The 25,755-nt window shown below is 46.2% G+C and overlaps 1 protein-coding gene across 2 annotated transcripts in view; it reads left to right on the forward strand.

Annotated features, from left to right (window-relative positions):
* LOC119174171 (putative RNA-binding protein CG14230) overlaps nucleotides 1-25,755 on the forward strand; it is a 73,476-nt gene that overhangs the window by 46,996 nt on the left and 725 nt on the right. Inside the window, exons 12-14 of one of the 2 annotated variants that reach the window (XM_075896059.1) lie at nucleotides 11,029-11,132; nucleotides 13,185-13,267; nucleotides 25,271-25,386. In XM_075896059.1, the coding sequence (XP_075752174.1) occupies nucleotides 11,029-11,132; nucleotides 13,185-13,267; nucleotides 25,271-25,375 (292 nt within the window). In that variant the 3' untranslated portion in view covers nucleotides 25,376-25,386. Of the gene's footprint in view, nucleotides 1-11,028; nucleotides 11,133-13,184; nucleotides 13,268-25,270; nucleotides 25,401-25,755 lie in introns of those variants that run through there. The other variant, XM_037424991.2, reaches the window with a different exon arrangement.

Genomic DNA, 25,755 nt, shown 5'->3' on the forward strand with positions numbered 1-25,755 from the left:
ACGCCGGTGTCGTGCCTGACAGCGAGTCGTTTTGCGACTATGTGAGTGCGGACTCGGAAGTGGTGGCAACGAAGCAGCTCCTGGACGACGATATTGTGCGCGCTGTCGGTGATTGTAACGAAACCAGTGACGATAACTTTGTTGACGAACAGGAGACAAACGTGCCGACGGCGTCGGAGGCATTAGACGCGGTGGACGTACTGCGCCACTACTTCGGCGCTCACGAGGGCGGCGAAGATGGCTTGAACATTGCCACCGCAGCTGAGCGAGCCATCGTTCGCATCAGGAAGATGCATGAACGTCCAATTACGGACTTCTTTACAGTTAAGTCTGCCTGAAATGCAAGCTGTGTATTTTGAAGTGCACTAAAACAGGTGCATGACTTTTTCCTTTTTTTATTTATTTTATTTACAAGATACTGCAGGTATGGAGCCCAAGCAGGAATGGTACAGGCAGTAAGGCAATCAAGCCAAGCATCACACAGCATACAATAATCCAATCATCACACACATACAACAATAATGCAACCAAGCTTATCATAACAGCAATGAATTAAGTGGGATTGCGAGAATCGCATTTGCGAGAATCGCAAAGGGAAAGCAACATGGCACTGAAAGTAAGCAATCAACAAAAAGGATCAGTGGATAATAAAACTGCAAAACATTTTTACATCCTCAGGAAAACATGTGCGTCAATAGAATCTGTCGACAGCAGGGCGGCGAACGGTAAATCGTTCCACTCACAGATTGTGCGCGGGAAAAACGAAAATTTGAAAAGATTAGTTTTGGCGAAATACGGAGTTAAGGCAAGGGAGTGTGAATAACGACCGCGCTGTGTTTCCAGGCGACTAATGTAGGGGCTGTGATCAAATAAGAGCTTCCGGTTAACTAATTGGTAAAGTAATTTTAGCTTAAATGATTTACGTCGTGATTTTAATGTTGGGATACCATGTCTTTCCATTAGGGCAGAAATGGAGTCTGTTAGACCGCACATACCATAAATAAAGCGGACGGCCCTTCTTTGAATTTTTTCGAGGCAGTCGATATTGGTTTTAGTGTGAGGATCCCAAATATCGCATGCATATTCAAGTTTCGGTCTAATTATAAAAGTATATGCTAAGTATTTAACCTCAGAGGGAGCGGTTTTGAGTTTGTGTCGTAATAAACAAAGTTTACGGAAAGCGGCAGCGCATATGTTAGAGCATATGTGAGAGTTCCAACTTAAGGTACTGGTTAATGTTACACCAAGATATTTGTGTTCATCTACTTGCTTAAGCGGTTGGTCACAAGTACAATAAGAGAATCCCAGGGGGTATTTCTTTCTAGTCATTCGCAGGTAAACTGTTTTGTCATGGTTTAATTGCATGTTAGAAGTTTTACTCCAAGAAGCAACGTTTTCTAACGCCGAGTTTAACGCAAGTTGGTCCTCGATGCTATTAATTTCATTAAAAAGTATACAGTCATCTGCAAAAAGACGTATTTGGACCGGACTATTTATAACGTTAATAATGTCATTACAAAAAATAAGGAAAAGTAAAGGGCCTAGCACACTTCCCTGCGGTACGCCAGACGTAACAGAGAGAGCGTCAGAAGTGCTTCCACTAATGTCGACGTACTGTCTACGGTTACTTAAATAGGCAGTTAGCCAAGAGACGATAAACGCTGGAAGCCCGATTTGAACTAATTTATTGATTAATTTGTCGTGAGATACGCGATCGAAGGCCTTACTAAAATCTAAGAGTATGAGGTCAACCTGTCCCCCCTTATCAAGAACTGAAGAAGCGTGGTGAACAACTGTAAGTAGTTGAGTGACGGTCGAGAATACCTTGCGAAACCCGTGTTGAAATGGAGAGAGGATTTGATGGGTATCTAAAAATTGTGTAATGAGTGTAGCAACAACGTGTTCAAGTAACTTACAGGCGGATGGTAACATAGATATGGGTCTGTAGCTGGGAATTAAAAGTGGGTCGCCTTTTTTGGGAATAGGTACGATACAGGCTATTTTAAAATCAGAAGGTAGCGTGGCCGCATGAAGAGAAGATTCAAAAATAAGTACAAGAAATTTCGTCAAAGTTTCAGCATAACGACGGAGAAATGCGTTCGAAATGCAATCAGGCCCTGGTGTCGATTTGTTTTTTAATCGAAGTAACATATTTAAGACACCATTGTGCGAAACAATATTGACATCAGGGTATGAAGCAACTGAATTACTCTGTTTCAACTGAGACTGCGAAAATACGCTATGGAAAAACAAATTGAAGTGATTCGCGATTGCTCGAGGATTAGTCAATTTAGAGCCGTCGACTGAAATTTCAGTTATGCTTTCTTTGCGCTGTCTAATAAAGTTCCAGAATTTATGGGGTTTCCCTCTTAATAATTTCGGTAAAGTAGTGTTAAAGTAGAAATTCTTGGCACGAGTAATAGCATTGTAAAGGGTTGTACGAATTTCGGCGAGTTGTTGAGGCGCTGTACGTTTTTTTCGCAAGCGTTTGGCTTTGCGTTTAAGGTGAATTATAGATCTAGATCTCCGGGGCGTATATTTAGCGGTCTTCTTAACTTTATCGGGTACAAAGTTTCGCAAACAGAATAAACACATATTTTAAAATTTATTCCAAAGGACTTCAACATCGTGATCAGTGAAATTTGGCCAGATATTTTCCAAATACTCAGTAATTGCAGTGTCATTAGCTTTCGCAAAGTCTTTCACATTTTTGAGAGCTGGGCAACTTTTTGCATTTTTCTAATAAAGAGAAATGGATGCAAAAACAATTTTGTGATCTGAGAAACCGTGTTCCACAGACACGTGGTACTTTTCGAAAGATCTGGGCAGGAAAACAAGGTCGAGTAGAGAGGATGAATTGCCACAAACTCGGGTTGGTTGCTGAACTATTTGGACAAGGTTGTGTGAAAACATAATGTCGGAATGTCGTCACTGTGACAAGAATCGGGTCTTGTTGTCAAGCGGTCCCAATCAAAGTTGGGCAGATTGAAATCCCCTAGGACGAAAAGCTTATATTTACTGAAAGAGGCCAAATGAGATCGCAAATTTACAAGAAAATCAGGCCCAGAATCAGGCGGTCTGTACACAGCGATAACAATGATTAATTTGTTTCCGAAAGAAACCCTTAAACATAGGCTCTCAGTATCCGACGATTGGGCTAGAAGGGATACTTTGATACTGGTTTTTAAAATCACCGCAACACCCCCACCTCTAGTTGGCCGGTCTCTTCGAAATATTTTGTAACCTGGTGGAACTAAGTTGTCATCACTGTGAAGCCACGTTTCCGTAATGACGGTCAAGTGTGGGCTATGACATAACAAAAGGGCTTCAAGCTGTGCCGTTTTGTTAACGAGACTGCAGGCATTTAAGTTAACGACCCTGATGGCAAGTTCAGATGACTGTCACAGAGCAGACGGGTTAGGATTGTTACTGTTACCATCGGAGGACGTGTCTACGACGTCAACCGGGAGAGTTTCAATGCTAATCACCCCACTGGATTGCGAAGGCGCGCGCCGTTGATCAGAATGAGTGGAGATTATTTGCCGCTGATTACAGTCTGCGTTTCAGATAAAAGTATCGCCGTCAACGTGCAGTTTATCATGTACGAGGTGAACTTTTTTACCAGCAGCTTTCTCACTTTTGGCACTTTCTTAGAGCATTTTTCGTTTTTTTAGTGTATGTGCTGAGTAGTCATTCTGTATGTAAATTTTAGAGCCCTTTAGTTTTTTTGCATTCTTGAGGACAGCAACTTTTTCATTAAAGTCCTGGAAAAACAAAATAACTGGCCTTTTGACTGGACCTTTGCCTAGCCTGTGGATTCGACCTACGGATTCGCACTTAACTCCCAGTTTTTGTTGAAATGTTTTCCTAATGACTTTTCGTTTAAGATCGTCTTCTGTTTCGTTAAGGTCTTCAGTTATTCCAAAAACCGCCAAATTAGACCGTGTGCTTCGGTCTTCAAGGTTGACAAGTTTGCGCTTCTGGGATTCCACCGAAGTAGAAAAGGAGCTTATGGCATTGTCGATGTGGTTTAATCTTGCAGTTTTAGATTTAAGCTCCTTAATGTGAATATCCAATTCTAAAAAACAACTCTTCAAGTCCCCTAAAAGGCTTTCAGTTTTCGCTTTTAGATCTGCCACCTCACCTCGCAGAGCCTCTTGCCCTTCCAAAATTTGTAACAATAATTCTTGGGTTTTAGGACCAGGATTGGTTTCAACATCTCCACAGAGAAGTATTTCGAGAACAAGAAAGCATTCATAAGCACATTTGTAGCACTGACCAGGGCACGGCAGGACCAGCAGAAAAAGATTGTTGCTTTTAAGACTGGTGTAAACTGAACCAACCTGCATGAGGCAGAAAAACGGCTTAAAACGAGCTCTGCTCCCGCCAGGTCCGCCGTGCCCATTGAAGACGAAGTGTTGGAGACGATCTTTTATAGGCACCGCATCGGTAGACGTCACGGCCCTGAATTGCATAGGTAGCAGCAGGGAAACGATGACGTCACCCAGATGTGGCACGTGCAGGCGATCTGGCTCTTTGACGGATAGTCGCTGGTGCAAGGGCGGCGGGAAAGTGTCCGAGGGCGAGGAGAACCGCGCGGCCAACGGGTTGGCCAGCGCAGCAAAGCAGCTTAACAAGCCCTGCATGAGGCAGAAAAACGGCTTAAAACGAGCCATGCTCCCGCCAGGTTCGCCGTGCCCATTGAAGACGAAGTGTTGGAGACGATCTTTTATAGGCACCGCATCGGTAGACATCACGGCCCCGAATTGCATAGGTGGCAGCAGGGAAACGATGACGTCACCCAGATGTGGCACGTGCAGGCGATGTGGCTCTTTGACGGGTAGTCGCTGGTGCAAGGGCGGCGGGAAAGTGTCCGAGGGCGAGGAGAACCGCGCGGCCAACGGGTTGGCCAGTGCAGCAAAGCAGCTTAACAAGCCCTGCATGAGGCAGAAAAATGGCCTAAAACGAGCCATGCTCCCGCCAGGTCCGCCGTGCCCATTGAAGACGAAGTGTTGGAGACGATCTTTTATAGGCACCGCATCGGTAGACGTCACGGCCCCGAATTGCATAGGTGGCAGCAGGGAAACGATGACGTCACCCAGATGTGGCACGTGCAGGCGATCTGGCTCTTTGACGGATAGTGGCTGGTGCAAGGGCGGCGGGAAAGTGTCCGAGGGCGAGGAGAACCGCGCGGCCAACGGGTTGGGCAGCACAGCAAAGCAGCTTAACAAGCCCTGCATGAGGCAGAAAAACGGCTTAAAACGAGCCATGCTCCCGCCAGGTCCGCCATGCCGTGTATTTGGGAATGCGGTTATTTTGTTGCATACCACCGTGCGGTGGGATGCTATTTCGCCCGCTATTTTTTGGGGGTAAGTACAGTGCATAATATTTGCGGTAAATGCCCGCTACGACTATAATGAAATATTGGTTATAACGACCAAATAGTGGCGGCCCTCCAATTTCGTTGTAAGGAGGTTTAACTGTATATTAAAGAAGTTACAGGGGCTAGAACATCGCTTTCAGCTGGTTTGAAATTTTCGTGCAGCTGCGCCACCCTTCTCCTTCAGAGGGAGGAGAAGCGTAGCCCGTTGTCGTGACTCCGCCCACTTCGGCAACTTGACAAGATGTCAGTAATTGACGTCATCGGCGAACTCGATCACTCGCTACGCACTTGCTGCGATGCCTGGTTGTTTACTGTTTATTATGTTCCGATGCTTTCCGTAGTGCTTCTGCTTTCTGAAGTGCTTTTCGAAGACATCTACAACTCTTTTACTGAGGCGCAACAAGCATTTGGGCACGCAGAAAAGCTGTATTTCTAGGCAAGATAAACGTACGGCTCTACAAACTGTCACCTTTTTTTATAAATCTATGAAATCAAGGCAAACAAAGCTCCCAAAGAATGTGCGTTGTAGCTTTTCCATCATGTGTGCATCATCTTAAACTTCTTTACGACTTTGTGTTGCTAGCTTGTTATAAATGCATTTTGTAGTGCTCCAGTTTGATCGACCCCTTCGTTGGTTTCAACAATGCTGGAATTCTTTACGTCGTCACGTGTCGCGTCGTCTGCTCGAGTTACCGATGGCGCTGCTGCAGGTTGCGAGAATTCGCTGTAAGACGCCGTAGCGCCTGTACCAAGTGGACAGGAAGATAACAATAACTTTTGGGCAGCACTTGTGTGGCTCATGTCTCAGGCGTAGTTTTTTTTCTAAAAGGTATTGATGTGGCAAAATCAATTTTTGAGGATCAGCCCTAAGCGAACATTCTTGGTGGTGGGTCAGGTCGTTCTTGAACTCATATCCACTAAATCTCTGAACTTAGTGCCACAGCCCTAGTGACGTCATTACTTGGTCAAGTGTGTTGGGAGTTTGTTTTACTGTCAGATATTAACACCGATGCTTCTTGAGCTCTAGCCAGGTTGAAAACATTATGGGGCACCGAACGTTTTCCAATTAAAATTCAGTTGTGAGAGAACCTGTGTTTGTCTTCCCTTCCATTGCACTGCGTTGTCTTGCACTACAGTTTCGAATTATCAGGAAGTTAAATGGAGTGGCTGCTTGGGCTGGTTCATTAAAGGGGCACTGACAAAAAAACTTGGGTGTGGCACTTTTTTTTCCTTCAATGTGTTCAATGTGTTACGAGCCATAATATTGTAATGAAAATATTCTTTATCGGGGCTAAGGCTCGTCAACGCCTGTTTTGCGTGTCGTGCGAGGAGAAACGGACTTTGAGAAAACCCGGTAACAACACACACGACGTTTATGACAGAACACGGAAACTAAACATAAGAAACACTAAGGTAGGAAGGGTACATACAATGCAACAGAGAGAACTAAGCTTGATTGAAAAATTACCAATTAGAGTTCAAGAAAGAGCGTTCAAAAACCTGAAGGCCAGATCGGCGGTACGACAGACGCCGATCAGGTGCAGGGCAGGAGGCGGTGGAAAAGCGCTGTGGAATGCGCTCACTTGCCGATGTGCGATGCCCTGGTGACGCCGGCGCTTGATGGCATGGGTGCGACTACAAAGCAATCAACCCGCATCGGAGACGCGATGCTCCATGCGGGAAATGGCCAGCCCGTCCAGCGAAGAGCGTGCGCCGAGACGCGATGCTCGGCGCAAGCGTGACCATTAGCCATGCCACGTTCATTGCTGTGCCGAACGGCTGACCGTGGAGACGCCTCGCCGAGATCCGCGATGCCCTCGGCAGGGAAAAGAACAGCAGGCCAGGCCGCGCCCCGAGATGCAGTGCTCGTGCCAGCAACGTCACTCCAGCTGGTAGTTGGACAGCAGTAGCGTGGACAGCCGCGTTCCCTGGCCGGAACCTGGATCGCCTGCGTCCGACGCTTCGGCCCGCTGTCTTCCGTCTGCCGCTGCTTCGGCTCATCCCCAGCCACAAAGCTTACCGCCACGTAATGGTCACACGTGGCCTTATTGTGGTACGCCACCTCTATGGGCCACCACAGGTCATCAGCTGATTGGCTGACCTCACGCGCACAGTTGGCTCAAAATCCCACGCGCCTTGCCCCGCACTTCCGTCGTTGTCATCGTTTTCTTCACTCATCACACTAGGGTTTTGTTACTCATAGCATAGCACATCGTTTACTGCTGCACATGACAGATAACACAGCTTCTTTATTAACCAACCAGTGTCAGTTTTAGTTTGAGAGAGCTGCCAAAAACATCAAGCCGCTAAGTGCAGCTATAACCAACTGGCTTGTGCAACGCTCGGCCACGTCACCACACAAAACTGTGACGACCTTCCGCACTATCTGCATCAAGAAGCCCTTTTGAATGGGAAATGAGACAGCAGTGTTGCCAAGCACAAAACTTTCAATGCCAGCAGGTGTGCCACCACCAAGGATTCACGAGCAGCTGCCAAGAAATACCGAATTTATCAAATTTTCTCACATAGAATTCACCCTCGCATATAACCCGCACCCCTAACTTTGAACTCTTGAACTCTCTGAAAAAAAAAAAAAAATGCTCGCATATAACTCGCATGCTTAGCTTAAAAAAAACAGTGTTGGAAAGTCACAACACATTACAATCTCATTTGCAAAAGAACTTTATTTCGAAATGATCACCGCAACGTTGACGGCGCTGATTCTTGTTCCTTCAATCATCACCCGACTTGCCGCTGTCACTGCTGCCATCCAAGGCTTCTTCACTGCTCTCAAAGACACAATCGTCTTCGGTGCCATCCAAGCAATTGCTGATGGCGCACTTTTTGAAGCTCTTGCGCACCATGTTGGCTGGAGTCGCCCACCACGCATCCACGATCCACTGGCACAGCAGCGTGTCTGACCTCTGCACGCACCCAGTGGGAGTCTGGCTGTAATGGCCGTTGGCCATCCACTCAGCATACAGCCGCTTCACGTGCGCCTTGAACGGCTTATTGAGGCACACGTTCAGTGGCTGTAGCATGGAAGTCATGCCACCAGGTATGATCACGAGGTCAGCGAGGCGCACTTTCACTGTGTCAGTGCAGTGGTCTCGAAACAAGTCCAACACCGGCATTGACCACCGTGCCAGCATGGGGCCTGGCCTCTTTTCCCAGATCGTGCGAAGCCAGTCACAGATGAGGTCACCATTCATCCACGCGTTATCTTCGGTTCACACAACAATCCCTGGTGGCAGTGGAGTGCTGGGTAGCGTTTTGTGCTTGAAGATTACGTACGTGCACAGTTTAGTACAGTCCGCTAAAGTGCACAACAATACTGGGCAGCATAGTTTGGTGCTTCCGCCCGTCAGTGCACTTACAGATTTCGAGCCCTTTTCCTGCAGAGTGGTGCCCGTGGGCATCTCGCAGTACACGGGCGGATGATCAACATTTCCCACCTGGGAGAGCAAATTGTTGTGCTCCTTCTCCAGCCAGATGATGTAATGTTGATAGCTCAACAGCTTATCCTCGTAGGCGTTGGGAAGCCATTGGCGCGTAGTCGTTTCCTGCTGCAGCAAAAATCTGTGCCTGGCCATGAATCTCTGGAGCAATTCACAGCACACACGAAACTTGCGTGAGATGTTCATCTCGCGGGCCAACCTCAGCGCTTCCGTTTGTGCCATCTCCATTGACACAGCGTAGCCGCGACTCCTCCGCTCCTCAATGAATTTGACAAGCTGCATCTGAAGAAGGGGTTGCGCACCAGTCTTCAGGCCACGAAATGCTCGCTTTTCCTTGCGTGTACTTTCGAGAGAATCCTTTTTTTTTTTTGCCAGTCGCGAATGCAGTACTCGTCGACGTCGTCCCTCCTCAAGCAGCTCTGTTGCCGATTTCTTCCGCAGCACCTATGATCTTGAGTTTTTCTTTTGTGGTGAAAGATTGCCACCGAGACCCACTCATACAACAAGACAAGGCTCACCAGATAAGGCTGACCAACGGTGCAAACTGGCCACACCTGACTCAGAGAAAGACGCTGTCAAATCGCTGTTGTGACACTGTGGACCAAAACAAACAAAGTACGAAAAAAGTGAATGAGCATGCTATGAAGGGGATCTGTCTGTGGCTTGTGTTGGCTTTTATTTGCTTTGCACCAGATGACGCTGACTGCACAAGAGGCTATGCATTGCCGTGAAGCCGACCTCTGCTTCTGGATTATTCGCAGATAACCCGCACCTCTACTTTTCAGGCGATTTTTTTCATTTTTCGGTATGGGTTATATGCTAGAAAATAGGGTACTCCCATAATAAACCCACTTGCATAATGAACCCAACCCCCACCTTGGTCCTTGAAAAAAAAAAAAAAAGATTTTTTTAATGCATCTGTTCATTTTATTTCAGTGTGTAAGCCAGTGTCGTTCACGATTGAAAAAACATTAAATCAAGCTACTGTATCATAAAATAGCACCATAAAAGTCAGATTATAGTTTTGTAATTATGCTAAACAATGTTATTGTTCTCAGAAAAAGACAGGACACCAACCAAGAGGGTGTTAAAAATATCATAAAAGAGGTTTTGGCTTCCACACAGAAGGCTTGGTGTCAAAAATATAATAAAAGGTGTTTTGGCTTCCACATGGAAACCTTCAGTGTGGAAGCCGAAACATCTTTTATTATATTTTTGACACCCTTTTGGTTGGCGTCCTGTCTTTTTCTGTCTACAATGCCATTATTTCTTGACCAGCCGAAATTTCGTCCAATTCTCGGCTTCTATTTTATTGTTGCACTGAGTATGGATTGATGTATATAGAACCCTGGTGACGAAGTCTGTCATTTCTATATGCTAGGGTGGCAGGCAGCAGTGCTTCAGCCCTGCGAAACTTGGTGTTGCGATTTCTACAAGGATTATTTAGCACGAGACAGCGTGTTAGATGAACATGCATGGTATTTTTGATGATGCAAGAATGTTGATGCATGTCGTACATTGTATAACTGTTCTTTTGGAGGACATTACATCCAGTTATTGCACTAGCTTTCATCACTCTGAGACCTTTTGCTTTTGTTATTGTAAACATTTATTTTTGATGATAAGAAGCACCCATTTCTGCAAGCTTTTCATGATTCACTTAACAGTATCCCAAAATTAAGGTTTCACATAAAGGCTGCTTCGTAGTAGGGCACTCGTGCTGTTTGATTCAAGCCTCTCTCCATCGCTTGAGTTTTCTGGCAATCCACACGCTTATAGTAAAAAATATACGTGGTGAGTGATCATGGGCTTGACTCTCATACCTTCCCTTCTATTATTCGTGGACCTCCAGATCAGTAAGGACTAATGTGATTTCGTCTTGTGGAAAAAGTTTCGAAAGTTTATGTATTTTCTCATGCAATAAGGCGTATTTGTAGAATATGATTAAGCAGACATTGAATGAACGCCTTAGTGGCTTGGTCATTTCGCTGCTAAGCACAAAAGCCACGGCAGCTGCATTTCAATGGAGCGAACTGTAAAAACAGTCATGTACTCTAACCTAGGTTTGCACTGAAGAATTCCTGGCGGTCAGAACTAATCTCTAGTCCCCTACTACGATGTGCCTAGGGATAATATTATGGTTTAGGTTTGGCATACCCCATAACACAGTTTTTAACCAATGCGCAGAGGTCCTATGAGTGACGTGTTTCGAAGAATGGACGACCACCGCTTTGCCACCGTTGTGGACCGGCCTCTGTTTTTCTTTGTGCCTGGTGATCGCCGCCTTCTTGGTGAGTATATCGCTTTCTTGTCCTCTCACTGCTGAGTCATGGCTGTTCAAAGCATTGTGTTACAATTCTTGTCACTGTCACTGCGTATGTAAAAAACAAAACTTGAGAATTGTCATGCACATTTTAAAGAAAAAAAACTTGGGATTTAGAGGGTTAAAGAGGCCCTGCAACACTTCTTTAAGTAGCCGTGGAAGGGGTTCACTGAAAGAGATTAATGCCTCACGAATTCACTGCTGAAAAATGTTTTAGAATCTGTCCAGTATGAGCGGAGTTACTAAGATTTGTCACACACTGAAATTGCATTCTCTCTTCTCTTGTTCTGACGAATGTGCAGAAATATAGGCAAAGAGGGAGGGCACGGGGAAAGAAAATATGTCACGCACGGCTCGTCTCTGTGAGCACTTTTTTACTTTTTTGTTCCGAATATGTGACTGCTCAGTGCGATTGCACTCGCGCACGTGGACAAGTCATGGTGTCTTGCAGTGGCTCCTGTAACGACCAAGCGTGCCATGCTCAAGTTGGCCTATGGCTTATAAATGGCTGTGACAAGCAATTTTTTAGCTTGTAGTGTTATTTGTAAGGAGAAGAGAGAGCAAAATTTAGCTGACTTTGAGAGTATATTGTAACTTTCAGGCCGCAGGCTGCACTATAATATCTCACTCGCTTGTTCTCGCGAGCTTTGACTACCGATAGGCAGCGTTTTTTGACCATGCTCAAAAGGTGTTGAAGGGACCCTTTAATGGACCATAGGTGGTTGATGTGAGTTACACAAGTGAGCATACCATATTTACTCGCATAATGTGTGAAGTTCCTTTTTTTCTCCAATTTTCTGGCTCCGAAAAAAAGGTGCACAAATTACGCAGGGATTTCGCGACCACATATGAAATAATAGGCAATAGTCCTAACACGTGTAGTATATACATGAAAAAAAAATGAAGTATATACATGAAAAAAAAAATGAAAAAAAAATTACAGCACAAATGAAGTGTACTTGTTTATTTAACAGACTTAGCACGTTCTTCAGCCTCTCAATTCCGGTCACACGTGGTCTAGTCGGAATCGCTGATCAAGAGGTCTTATTAAGAATCATAGTCGCGGCTGCTGCCACCGCCCTCCTAAAGCACATCGTCCTTCGTTCTGTCCAGTGGGTTCGATTGTCCTGTTTTTTTGAAGCTCTTCTCAACAATGCTGGGAAAAACTAGGTCCCACGACACGTTGATACCGGAGGACCTGAGCGTTCGCACATGATTGAAAAGGCCTTCTTCAATGGCAGGAAACTTGTATCAGCGAGCGTGCACTATTTTCCTTTCTCCCGTGCCGATCACGCCAATCGTCCTACGTGAAGGTCTTCACCTTCACGTTGAAGTTCTTGACAGTGCACAATTACAGTTTCCTCTGGCAAACTCTATAACAGCGAGCTTGAATTTCGCCCTATGTATAATTACTGTAGCCCATTGCAAGAGAACAGTAAAAATGCTAGAGACGAATGGCGAAACCTAAACTTGCAAAATGAATATCAACCAAGCTTTCATTGCAGCGTGGACACAGAAAACAAGGGGAACTGTTGGCGCGACAGGCCCAACAGGCCCTCGCAGGCCTCCAGTGCCGAAAGGTGATGCATGTGTGCATTCTCACAGAGGTAGAGATGGAAAGATAGAGGGAGGCAAAAGCTCGAGCTCTTCCGGCATTCGTCCACAAGTTTGAGTGTTCGTGTGCAGTATTCCGGGGACCCTATTTGGGGGAAGTGTTCAGAAGCAGTGACTTTGCACTCGCAACCCGTTTTACTGCACTCACGTGATCGGCGGGGCATGTGTCTGTTTAGAGAACCTAGAGTTCCAAAGTCTCCTTGTGTGCGTATCGAGGAGCTGGTTCGGGCAGGTCGGGGAGCGCAAGATATGTGAGCAAATATTCTATTTTTTAAGACTTACAAATGTTTGGGGTATGTAAATAATGCGAGTAAATGGGGTAGTTTCAAATATACAGCGAGATTGGTAATTATGTTCATTAATTAAGAAATCTAGCCAACTTACACTCTTGTGCTCTTGATTGCAGAAGGAGCCAAGTTCTTTAGGTGCCAGAGTGATCCAGAGACTATAAGGAACAACTTCTTTAATAACAAGGTCGCCCTCGTCAAGGTGAGCAGTGAAAAGATGCACTTACTCTAGTTGGTGGGCTTGCTCGGAAAGTGTGATCGCTAGCAAAAGCCTGCAAGTGCGGGCGCACTTGATCATGTCTTGCATATGTAGGGGTGCAACAGTTGGGCCTGCTGCATCAGTTAAATAAAATTCATATTTTTGTGCAAAGCAGAGCCAGAAACCATGAAATTGGTTCAAATTGTGCCACAGTGTGCTAAAATACCCTACGAGCCTCAAAATTTTTTCAGGACTGTTAGATTTAACAAGAAATGGAAAACACAATAATCACCTGCAGTTTGTGCGTCGTCATCATCTAATCCAACCGACGTATGCAGACCATAATCCTAACTACTAGTTCGCTGTATTTTAACTTCACCATGAAAGAAGAGAAAAAAAAAATGACACCACCTCCTGCTCACACTGGCAACAGCGTTGACGCTGGCACTCATCGCGGTGTTGCGCGGGAGGGAAACCTGGGGAGGTGCAAAACACGCAGTGATGGACTGGTGTTTTCTGCTAGAACATGCCAATCACTGCTAATGGGCAATAAAAAACAGGAGACTCCGATTGGACACAAAGACCCGTATTCCGCTTTTAGTTAATGTGCACGCTGCAAACTTTTATTGTTCAACAATGCACAGGAGAAATCTCCCATCAGCACCAGCTTAGAGGTCAATATCCAATGTCTATATATACAGGGTGGCCAGTGAACAGTTGTGCAGCGTGAACAGTAGTTTTTTTTTTTTTTTCAACCGTCAAACTCGTTAGCAGATGCAAGGCGAGAGAGAAAATGTGTAGGAGAGGGGGGGACGCACTTGTGCAGTAAGAGTGGTCATGCCGCACAACAGATTAAACTCGACCATAAGACGTTTTGCATCTGAAAGGGCAGCAGTTTGAAAAATTTCCAGACTCTGTTCTGTCACACGCTGAACTCTTTTTAAGCTACTTTCTGCATTACACGTTTGATATGTAGAAAAGCGTACTATGATTTAAAAGGGGCTACTAGTACTGACCGTCTTGGGGCTCTGCACATTTTGTTCCTCAATTATTTATGTGTGCACACGCCACAGAATAATGAGTACAATAGTAATTTGTCACATCCAAAAAGTTGCCGGCAATGATACAGAGCCATGTATGACATTTCTGCTTCCTAGAGAGGCAATGAACAGAAGCTTGCGACAATTTTCTTTTTTTTTCACCGTCACCATTCGGTTCTGCTTTACGACTATCCTAAATTTTTAGGTTGCCTGTCAAACGGTTTCGCAGGCTCGTCTAATGATAATGTGGAGCTCGGCATTGTTTTCATTATGGGGCGATGCAACAGTGCTCGTTATTGAAGTAGCAGCATTCACATGCACTGTGCATGAGTTAGTTAATGGCGAATAGTTGGTACAAGTAGTATTTTCTTTTTCTAAAAGTCAGTCTCATTTGTTGTACTACTCTAAATTTGGGATATCAGGCTATAAAACTGAGCGTTTATGTTTCCCGCAACCTGCTCCAAATTGAAATTTTCTTGCTACAAAATCGAGATTTAATGCTCTAAAAATTACTCCAAATCCTAATTGGGCTGTGGCACCCCTGTATATGCTGCAATTTATAGTAACACAGCTTTCTAAAACATATGTTTATGATGTTTAAGTAGACAGGGCATTACTATTCGAAATACATAGAACTTTATTATAGTCCACTCCTGCTAATACGAAGTTCACGGGAACAGCAAGGAACCTGTAATTAAACAGACTTTCAATTAACCAGAAATCACAAAAAATGGCATATATATATTAGTTTCAAAGCCAGCAGTAAACTCACCTCGTATTGCGAGGACTTATTCATGCACAGAACCATATGCTCGGCAAGACGCTTCCTGTACATGACCTTTACATTTATGATTATGGCCTTTTCCAAGGACTGCAACACAAGCGTCGTGTTTGCGGGCAAGTATGCTCGTAGTTGGTCATCTTCGTCTGCTTCTGTTTGCCGAACCTAGTTGAGGAAAGAAAGTTTTGCAAGGAGTAGACGTGCCCAAGTGCTTCTTCAGCATTGTTTTCCCAAGCAGAAAACCGCTGCGTGAGATCAAGGCCCCCAGCTACATCGACAGCCTTCGGTTGTGGCTCACTTTCAATGTCCACTTCGTCGTCGCTTTGATGAACGTTTTCGTGGGGCCGAACAGTCTGCACAATCTCACTGTATGTCAGTGCACCGCACATTTTGACTGTGCTGTCCACGGCGACATAATATTCAAAGCAGGAGTTATCAAGAGCGGCCTCAAAACTGCTGTCACCTTGAGTGGTGTAAGAACTGCTGTCGTCGAGCTCAGTTGGCATTTTCACCGGCAGACAAGGAGAAGCCCCTCGTGAAGAATTTGCCACGAAACCACTAGCTTTGAAGCAGTTTGCAATAATCTCATTTTGCACGTGGCCTCATACACACGCTAGCATGTGGGTGGCACTAATTAAACTCACCTCGTATTGCGAGGACTTATCCATGCACAGAATCATGCGCTCGGCAAGATGCTTTCTGTACAGGACCTTTACATTTTTGATTAAGTCCTGGTCCAAGGGCTGCAACACAGACTTCGTGTTTGTGGGTAAGTATGCAAGACGAATAGAACTCAAGGCTGGTATGTTCATGTGGGCACTGCATTGGTCTACAAGGAACAACACCTTGTGGTTTGATGATGCCAACTTCCGATCAAGTTTGCTTATCCAATCCTTGAAAATGTCAGATATTCTCGCCTTTCTGTTTGAAACATACCGTAGTCAACAGCAAAAGTCCTGACGCCTTTAAAGTACGTAGCTTAGTGGCCCTCCCAATCAAAAGAAGGCAACACGTTTGCAGCGATCGTAACAGACACCCTTTCCTTACTTCGTTTACCGCCAGCACAGTCGTCGTATTTAAACCTCAGAGTATTCTCTGGTAGCAGCTAATAAAAAAGTGCCGTCTTGTCTGCTTTAAAGATGTCTGCCGGTTGATACTCATCGAGGTACTCTCGAAGCTTCTCTGTTTTCTATGCCGCACATGTTTCCTGGTCGACTTGCACCTTCTTTTCACACACGCTCTTGAAAACCAGGTCCTGATGCTGTTTGAAGCACATGAGCCATTCATCAGAAGAAGAAAAGTCATTGATATCCGACATTGATGCAAGCGATAAAGCTTTCGCTGCAACGACCTCGTCACTGAGAGGAGTTTTGTTGTTGCGTGCGTCTCTGATCCAAATCAGCAGCGCCTTCTCCAAATCCGGGTAGGCCTCGGTGCGCATAAACTTCCACGACATCTTAAACTTGTCATTCATTATCGCATTCATTATCGAATGCTTATTCATTATCGAATGCTATATAAAAGCATTCATTATCGAATGCTTATTTTTGATGGAATTCAAAAGCCTTTCAGGCTTAATGCCGTACTTCCGTACAATGTCTTGCTTGGAAGTGTCTCCCTGCTCCACTTCCTTCAAGACTTTGACTTTCATCGCCAGATGAAGCGTTCCGTACGAGCCGCGTGTTGCCATTATTTAACGTTGCTACCAGCCGAACATGGGGAAATACCTGCGACGCTCAGCTGACACAGTCGACGAAACACAAGGAGAGAGAGAGAGACTGCGACAGTGGAATGAACAGTTCGACACGCCAGCGCTGACTGAATGATCTTGCTGCTTCATGCACTGGGGCGCTGCGCACAGCGGAGGTGACGACAACAGTGCGCTGCGGACAGCTATGATGGTGACAAAACCAGTGCGGTAGCTGTCCTGGCACTTGAAAAATTGGACATTTTATTGAAAATAACAGTTCCCTCGAGGCTCTATGTTGAAAAATAACTTCTAAATAGCCAATATTATGGGCTTTCAACTTCGAATAATTGAGAATTTTTTTCTATAGGGTTGTATACAAAACTGATGGAACCAACTCCTGACTTCTAGTTAACTAAAATGTCCAATTAGGTGACTTTAAATTTTTGGGAATCAGTTGTATTAGGAGGGTTGCAAGTATTTGAATTTTAAAATACAAATAGAATATTTGTCATACTCAATGCCAAGCTATACTTATTAGAGATAAGGATATTCCGAAGTTTCAAAATGCTCAGAAATGACCAAATATTGGTAAAAGCAGCAAGTGTATGGACATACCTAAAGTAGTCAAACATATAACAAATCACAATTGATAGTTATGTATTCTCAATTTTAATTTTTTATAGTAGTATACGTCGTGGACGATTGGAGTGTATGAAAAGTAAACGCGAAAAGTTTCTACTGCTAAAGAATAAAATGGCACTGCTTTTAAGGCTGTATCCTATTTTGTTAGCATTTTGGAGTAGTAAATTAAATTCTGGTAAATATATATGGTTGTAGACAGTCGTCCTCAGTCGGGGGTCGAATATACGTAATAGTAATTACATCTACGGCTAGCCTAATAACATAGAATAGTGGATGAAAAGGTAAGGAACGAGTTGTTTCTAGTTCTAGAAAGTAGTAACGTGATTGCATCGCTCACCTCATAGTGTAACCTTGAATTGATAGACACAAACCACTCTTCGCACCACACACATACACAACGATAAGTCCACCCGACACGTTCAGCTCATAAGGGCTTTAGGAGCCATCATTGTTCTACGTTTGGGGAATGCAACTGGTGCATGTGAGCGGCTATGCTTTAGGACAGTGGTTCTCAGCCATGGATGTGTCGGGGACCCCTTGTGGACAGGTAGAAGGAATGGGGGACCTCTTGCAGCGGAGGGGAGGAAAGGGGGTATGTAGGTAAATTAACACAACTGTAGCGTGAAACAGGTGCTTTTTATTGCTACCAAGAACATCAAACAAACGTGCAACATCGCTTCATTTTAGACAGTTCATCAATATGTGGCACAGTCATGCTTAAACTGAGTTTCATATGTAAAAAATTAATAAAAATGTAAAAAAACGGGTGAGTGTTTCGCGGATCAGAGAAATGGCAGTGTACATTAATACTGGCAGCGGGAGGTAACGTAGCATAGGGCTTTTAATCAAATATTAATACAAATAATATGTTATGCGTACTTTGCATAACACAAGACAGTGATGTACAATACTGTCACGCAGTGTTACATGTAAGGCTACTATCAAAACCCATGAACCGAAGGTCTCAATCTCACTATCTATTACCTCAAGAGAGAGAAAAGACTTTATTAAATGCAATTGGCTGGCAATTTGGTCTCGGTGGCTTTAGGTGGCGGCTCGTAGTCCCTAGACTCAGGCGGCATTCTCGGCATGCCGGACGGCCTAGAGTTGGTCGCTCAGCTCTGGGCTTTGTAGGGCCGCCTCCGAGCAGTGGCGACGCCGACCAAAAAGGTCCCCCGCGGCTCCCGCAGCTGGGGCGGCAGCAGGAACAAGTGAGCTCGAGGCTCCCTGTGATTTGGTATTGACGGCCGCTATAGGCACATCGTGATTGGTGGCATTTTCACGACTGTCGTCGCCGGTACATTCCCTGAACATGTGGCTCAGCGTTTCTCTGTGCCCGCACGCTTTACACATATCAGTGGGGTATAGGTTCGGGTACAGGTGACTTAGAACATCCGGGCTAGGGTAGGAGTGGGTTTGAAGTAAGCGAAAGCTTACGGCATCGTGCCTGTTTAATTTCTCGTGCGATGGTAGGAACCTACGCCTTTCGAGCCTGTAGTGTTGGGTGATGTCACGGAACGTTGGAAGACGATCACCCCATGACCATTCTGAATCTTGTTGCTACGTGCCTATCAAAGTGTCTTGATCCAGTAGATGCATCGGCCCGCTTTCGGAGTCAGAGGCGGCGGCCACGTATAAGGCCCCGGCTCGGCGAGTGAGACCTAGAGACACAGTGTGGGCTGCCTCGTTCCCCGCCAGCAGAATGCTGGTGTGTGCCGGAGTCCATAGGAGGAAAAGAACTTGGGGCCATGAGCGCGACATCGAGTCACCATCTCCGCACATTTGAAGGATGCGCGCCGCTTCCCAGGAGACACGGCTGCGCGCGAAACTGTGGACTGCCACCTGTTAGTCGCTTATCACAATCTCTGCATGGGGTGCTGCAACGAGTGCTAAGGCTATTGCTGCTTCTTCTGCCGCCTCTTTGTGTCCTGTCGTCACCGCGGCGCTCGCGAGGCATTTGCCCTGATGGTCAATGACCACAGTTGTGTGGGCTCTTCTCCCTTCTCCATATCTCGCGGCATTTACGTATACCACGTCCATACTGTTACCAAACTTCTTTTGAAGATGTCTAGCACGCTTGTTATGCCGTCTGATGTGGTGCGTCGGGTGAATATTCCTAGGAACCCGCAGAACAATCAAGCGGTCACGGACTAAGACAGGGACTTCCACTTTTTCTCCTTGCTGAGTGTGATATCCGATGCCCAGCGACTCAAGGATGTGTCGACCAGTGTTTGATTTTGTTAAGCATTCGTATTGCGCAACGTCATGGGCCTCAATTAACTTGTCGAGCGAGTTGTGAAGTCCTAGCTCTAGAAATATTTCCGTGCTCTCGTTGATCGGGAGGCCGATCGCTCTCTCAAAAGCCTTTTGTATCATGCAGTTGATTTTATTTTTTTCTGAGCCTAACCACTTGAGGTAAGGGGCAACGTATGTTATTCGGCTTATCGTGTAGGCCTGGACGAGACGGATCGCGCAGTGTTCGCGCAGACCATTATGTCTATGCATAATACGACGCAAGAGTCTGGTTGCATCGTCTACTGAACGACGAATTCTGCGCACAGTCTCATCATTATGGCCGTTTGCCTGTAAGTGTAAACCCAGTGTTCGAATTCTGTCTCCGTGTGGTATGGGAGTGCCGCCTGCTAACAGAACGCGTATTTTAAAGGATTCCCTTTCCGTGCCACATGTGGGTTTGCGGCCTCTACTTGTGAGATTTAGATTAAAAGTTCAGACTTGGTTTCTGAGCACTCAAGGTCCGTTGCTAACAAGTACTCCCGAACCTTGTCTACTCCCGCCTGTAGCGTTCTCTTGACGTGACCGTCTCTACCTCCTCCGGGAACCCAAAGGTTGTCATATACTGTGATGCAATCCAGGTATTTTCATTAATTTCTTTGGTAGCCCCAATAGCAATAAATTAAAAAGTAATGGTGATATTACGGAGCTTTGCGGCGTGCCTACCGAGCCCATCTCAAAATCTTGTGATTCTTGGTCGGCGATAACGACACTTGCGTGCCTGCATGCAATAAAATCACGTATGTAATTGTACAGTTTTCGACTTAGTTCTAATGCGTCGATTTGTTTTAGTATCGATTCGTGTTTTACGGTATCAAAGGCCTTTTAATGTCGAGGCTAAGAATCGTCTTAGTAGAGCTCGTAGTGTCGCCGACAATGTGATGCTTTAGTTGAAGTAATGCATCCTGTGCGGAAAGATTGCGGGGGAATCCCAGCATGGTGTGCGAGAATGCGTCACAGTCTTTGAGAAAGTTGGTTACTTAATTAAAACTGCGTGCTCCACGACTTTTCTTACACAGTACGTAAGCGAAATCGGCCTTTGAATATCGAGCGCAATCTGCTTGCCTGGTTTAGGTATCATGACAACTCGAACTTTTTTCCACGCTTTGAGAAGGGTCTCTCCAGCACTCATTGACGTAGGTCACCAATCGGGAGATTGACTCATCGTCTAAGTTTCGGCGAGCCTTGTTGGTAACCCTATCTGGTTCTGGCGCCGACCGGGAGCTAAGTTTGAAAAAGACTGCCCGAATTTCTGCCTCCCTAAAGTCTGTGACTAATTTTTCATTAGCGATTCTATCGTAATCAAGGTGTTGGACGCTGTCTCCCATCTTAAAGTAACGATCTCGTATTGCGACGAGGATATTCGCACCTTCGTAATCTTCCACAGGTCTCCACGTTTTATAGCCTTGGGCGGCCCGAGACTCTTCCGGATCCAACAGATACCGAAAGAGACGCCAAACACCTGCCCCACGCATCTGCTTTTCTAAGCTATTACACATGTCTTGCCACTGTGCCATACATACTTTGAACGCGTGTTCCTCGATCTGTCTGTCTAACTGTGCCATGCGTTTTCGCAATGCCCAGCTGTGTCTGGCGTTTTGACCTTTTAAGTAGGGCTTGCTTTACTTCCTACATATATAGCAGCCGGCTGTCGATTACTTCAAGCTTCGCCTTGGGTGGAATGTCAGACGTTGCGGCATCTACGTCCCTATTGAGTGTCGCAGTTCATTCGTCTATATTTGTGATCGGCTCGTCGCCGCGCCCTCCTTCTCGTTTCCTCCGGAACGCCTCCCACTTTACTAGTTTGAGTTTACGGCCAATGCCTTTTGAGCATGCTCCACGAACACTCAGGGCCCGTGTCAATTATAATCTCTATCAGCGAGTGGTCACTCCCCAAGTCCTCTTGCATGTTTTGCCAAGACACAGTGGCTACACTCGATACGAACGCAAGGTCTGGCAGCGTGTCTGCGCTCACGTTATTTCCCCTGCATGTTGGATCGGCGGGGTTCGCGACGAGCTTAAGCCGTAGGTCTTGCAAGTCTTCCCAAAGGTGTTTGCCTTTAAGCGTTTCATGCATGTATCCCCAGGCCCCGTTCGGCGCATTAAAATCACCCGCGACTAGCAGAGGTTTCCCGTTGGCGGCCGTGCTAGCCCTCTGGAGCAGCTTCCCAAATCGGTGGTGCAACGTGGGTTTACTGTGTACTTTAAGAACAAACAGTCCTCACCCACGCCTAGGAATTAATTCTACAAAAACGTGTGGTATATTTGCACACTCAAGTTAACGCTGTGCCACTGTGACGTTATGTCTAACAAGCACGGCGACGACCGGCTCCAGAGGCGGTGACGGTAGCGACCGCGGGCGCACTGACGTGAGCGAACGCCCCGCTGGCCGCGCCCCGCGGCAACTCCCGGCGACCAGCTATGTGCCGAGCAGGATATCACCCATTGTTTTCTCCGTCTGTTGTCAGTCACTGCCGCGTTTATGGCTTTGTAACCAGCTAGTTTTGCCGGATAGTTTGTCTCCTGTAAAATAATAACATCTGGTTTCGTTGCAAAGCCGCGAATATATTGCTCGAGATTGCCCCACTTCTTCCTATAACTCCGGCAGTGCCACTGCCAGATCTTATACTGCTTTTGGCTAGTGTTAGTGCGATTATGTGCGTGTCTAGCCATGGTGGTCACATTTAATTCAACCCATCGCCGTCAAGGCAACTTGCGTTCGGCTGAATTTGCGTGTCTGCGTCGGTCAGCGTGTTTTGCTGTTGTTGACTCGGTTGCTGTCTAGGGTACGGCTTGTTCATCATTCTAATCGGTCTGCCCCTAGCTAGCGGCAGTCGGGCTTCTATGTTTTTTATGCACGTCCCGTGTGCGGTAAAGATTTGAGTCATTTGCTCTGGCAGCTTAGTTATCGCACTGTTCAACATGTCATTCATCTGCGCCACATGGTTTGCAAAACGCTCATCGAGACTGTTTTTGTTAATATCGACGTGTTTTTGTGGTTGCTCATGACGGTCACATTGCCATGGGCGTTCGGGTCTCGCAGGATCTAGTGCAATTCTTTTCGCAGTAAACGGGCGGTTGTCTTGGCAATCTGCCAAACTGCTCTTGTCGTTCCTTTCTATCTCCACTGCCTCAGTTCGCATAGAAGTCGAGGACCGAAGCGACGTAGGTTGCAGCAGCATCACCTGTTGCTGGGAAAGTTGGAATTGTGGAGCCTTGCCTTTCAACTTGAAATTTTTTGCTCTGAAGATAGCGTTTTCGCGTTTCAGCTCAGAAATGATTGATTGTAACCGTCCTAGGCGTTGTTCTAGCGCTCACTCTATTGCTTGCTCAAGCTTGCCCCCATCACCGCCACCGACGGCGGGACCAAGAGAACGATTCGCGGAAGCGACGCCACCGGCGGGATAAGTGGGGACATCTGCCCATCTCACCTGTTGCCCAGTGGCCATATGCCCTTGTTGCGGCTGCCGCTGTGTCTGGTGCTGCTGACTTGGTGTGCTTTGGTTGAAGGCTGCGGTGCCTGGATTGGCACCACCACACGTCTTCGACTGGCTTCTCTACGTCAGTGTGAGGCTGCAAGAGCAGGACCAGCGTATCCCCCTGCTGCCTCTCGTGTCTCGGCTAGTCGAACGTCTTGTTGGGCCGGCGTTGCATGAGTTATTGTTCAACGATGAATAATGACCGTAGTGACCTGCGTTGCTTCCTGTGCCGATGCTGCTGTTGTATCTGCTGCTGTACCCCTCGGCCGCTTTTTCTTCTTCTCGTCGTTTTTGCTCGAGCTAGCGACGCATGACTATGTACGTAATCTTGTATCTCGCCTTGCAGCTGCGGTTTCCTGTGAGGTGATCTTTGCCACACAGTTGACACCACGGCTCACATCGATGATCAGACGGCAGGTTGTAGCTGGCACAGTCCTGGCATATCTTGTCCTTCAGGTTGGGGCACACATCAGAACGATGTCCCAGCCTGCCACACTCATAGCACGCGTCCATGTGCTTCCTGTACAGGGAGCATCTGACGAGCATAGGTTCGTAGTACACGTGTCTGGGTACGTGGAAGCCGTCACACAATATGATTATGTTGTCCGTGGTGCCCATGCTCTTAGCGTGCAGCACTCCAGGGTTGCGCTGCGTCACTGAGTTATTAACAATGTCCGCTGGGCTCTCATCCTCGGAAATATTCCTAATCAGGCCTTTTGAAGTGTTTTCTAGGGTGGCTTGATAAGCATTAGCAGAGAACCCTGTGCCACCGATGCAAAGCTTGCTGATGGCTCCATAGCGTTCGGCAAGTCTGCTGATGGTGTGCTGAGTACAACGACGTTTTGCATCACATTGAGGCAGATGCTATTTTCTCTAGCTGTTTCTCTGCCAATACCCGCTAGGTTACGTAGGCAGCAAGAAAGGTGATCCATTCCGTATTCAGCCCTGTTGAAGCCATCTCTAGGGCATACGATGATCTTAAAATCATCGGGTGGTAGTTCTGGCATTCGACTCGCGTTAGCGAGGTTCTGCAATTGACGGGCACACTTTTTTTTGTAATAGGCAGCCGTGGCCGCGGCTGGGACTATCGCCGTAGTCGACGCGGCAGCCGTTTCTTGCTGCGTCTTCGCCTGCTGCTTTTGCGCTGATTTGAACGTGCCATCGGCCTGTTTTGTTCTCCAGACGTTGCATCATCCTGCTTCCTCGCCGAAATCTTCCAGCCGAATCTCTTCTCCATCTATCACTACGACTTCCATTTAGCTCTTGGAAAGGCCTGGTGCTTTTTCGTCGGAGATCGGGAGCTCAGAGGAGGTCCGGCGACAGGTCAGGCTGTCAGGCTGGCGGGCGCTTTCACCACAGCAGCCGGGCTACGGCACTATATGTAGAGACGCTGGACTTGGCGTTCGTGCCAGCGTGGCGGAGGAAAAGGTTCCGATAAGTGGCCGAAATGTGGGCCCACCTGGCAAAGCTTTATGACAGAGAAGTCCTTGAAACTTCCGCTGATCGATGGAGAGAAAAGTTTCCACGATGAGTTTGACAAACCACCAAAAACATAGGAAAGTTACGGAGCTGACGCGAAGCACATCTGCACTTTGTGGCCCCCTAGTGGTGTTCTGCCTATTACCTCAAGAAAATAATTTTTCTCCTAGACAGATATGCCTTGCTTGTGTATGCTTGAAGTTGTCTTCACAATATGTTTTCTAGCATTATTCCTACTATGTGGTATTTATATCGTTTGTATGTAAAGCCAGAAATGAATTTGCTTTCTTTTAGGAATGCATATTTACCACAGTAATGTAACATTGCAAGCTTTTTTGTACTCTGTCCTATGGCAAAAACAGAAAAGAAAACTGCTGGTGATACCTGTGTCAGTAGCTCTACTTAGATTCTGGCGGCAGTGTTATCTTTTGTCTTGTTGGTGTAAAATACAAACACTATGCAGAAAGATATCTGGAGCATTGTAGAAAGGGAATGCATTCTCGTTTTCTTGGTTATAATAAATATAGGGTCACATTGCAAATGTTCATTCCTCTGGTCATCCAACTAATTAGCTGTGCTGACGAAAGTGTTTTGTGCATGCAGCTTTTGCTGTCCAAACGCAAGATGGCAAAGAGGGCACTCGAAAGGAAGCTGGGCAAGAAGGCTGGCAGCCAGCAATGGAGGCTGGGAAAGCTCAAGAAAAAATGAAGTGTAATAAAGTAAGCAAACTGCAGACTGTGTTATTGTTATTGTCAAATTCATCAGGGAGAGTGGACTGGGCAACCCACGTGTACTATTAACTTTCTGATAGATGAACCATTTTATCATACCTGTAGCCATTGCACACACCCGCTTGCATACAATGCGGTTGGAGCTGATGGAGAAATGACATTTCGTAGCATGCTAGCTTTCATATTTACTTATTTATTTATTTATCGATACTGCAGGACAATATGCTGGCCCATGCAGGAGGGTCAAATGCAATAATACAATGACAAAGTTTTCACAAAAGCTTACAATGGTAGAAGAAAAATAAACAATGCAAGCCACTTGCCTCGCACAACAATTTACACGGGTGATAAACTACC

Source organism: Rhipicephalus microplus, chromosome 5, assembly GCF_043290135.1.
Source record: "Rhipicephalus microplus isolate Deutch F79 chromosome 5, USDA_Rmic, whole genome shotgun sequence".
NCBI classification, from domain to species: Eukaryota; Metazoa; Arthropoda; class Arachnida; order Ixodida; family Ixodidae; genus Rhipicephalus; species Rhipicephalus microplus.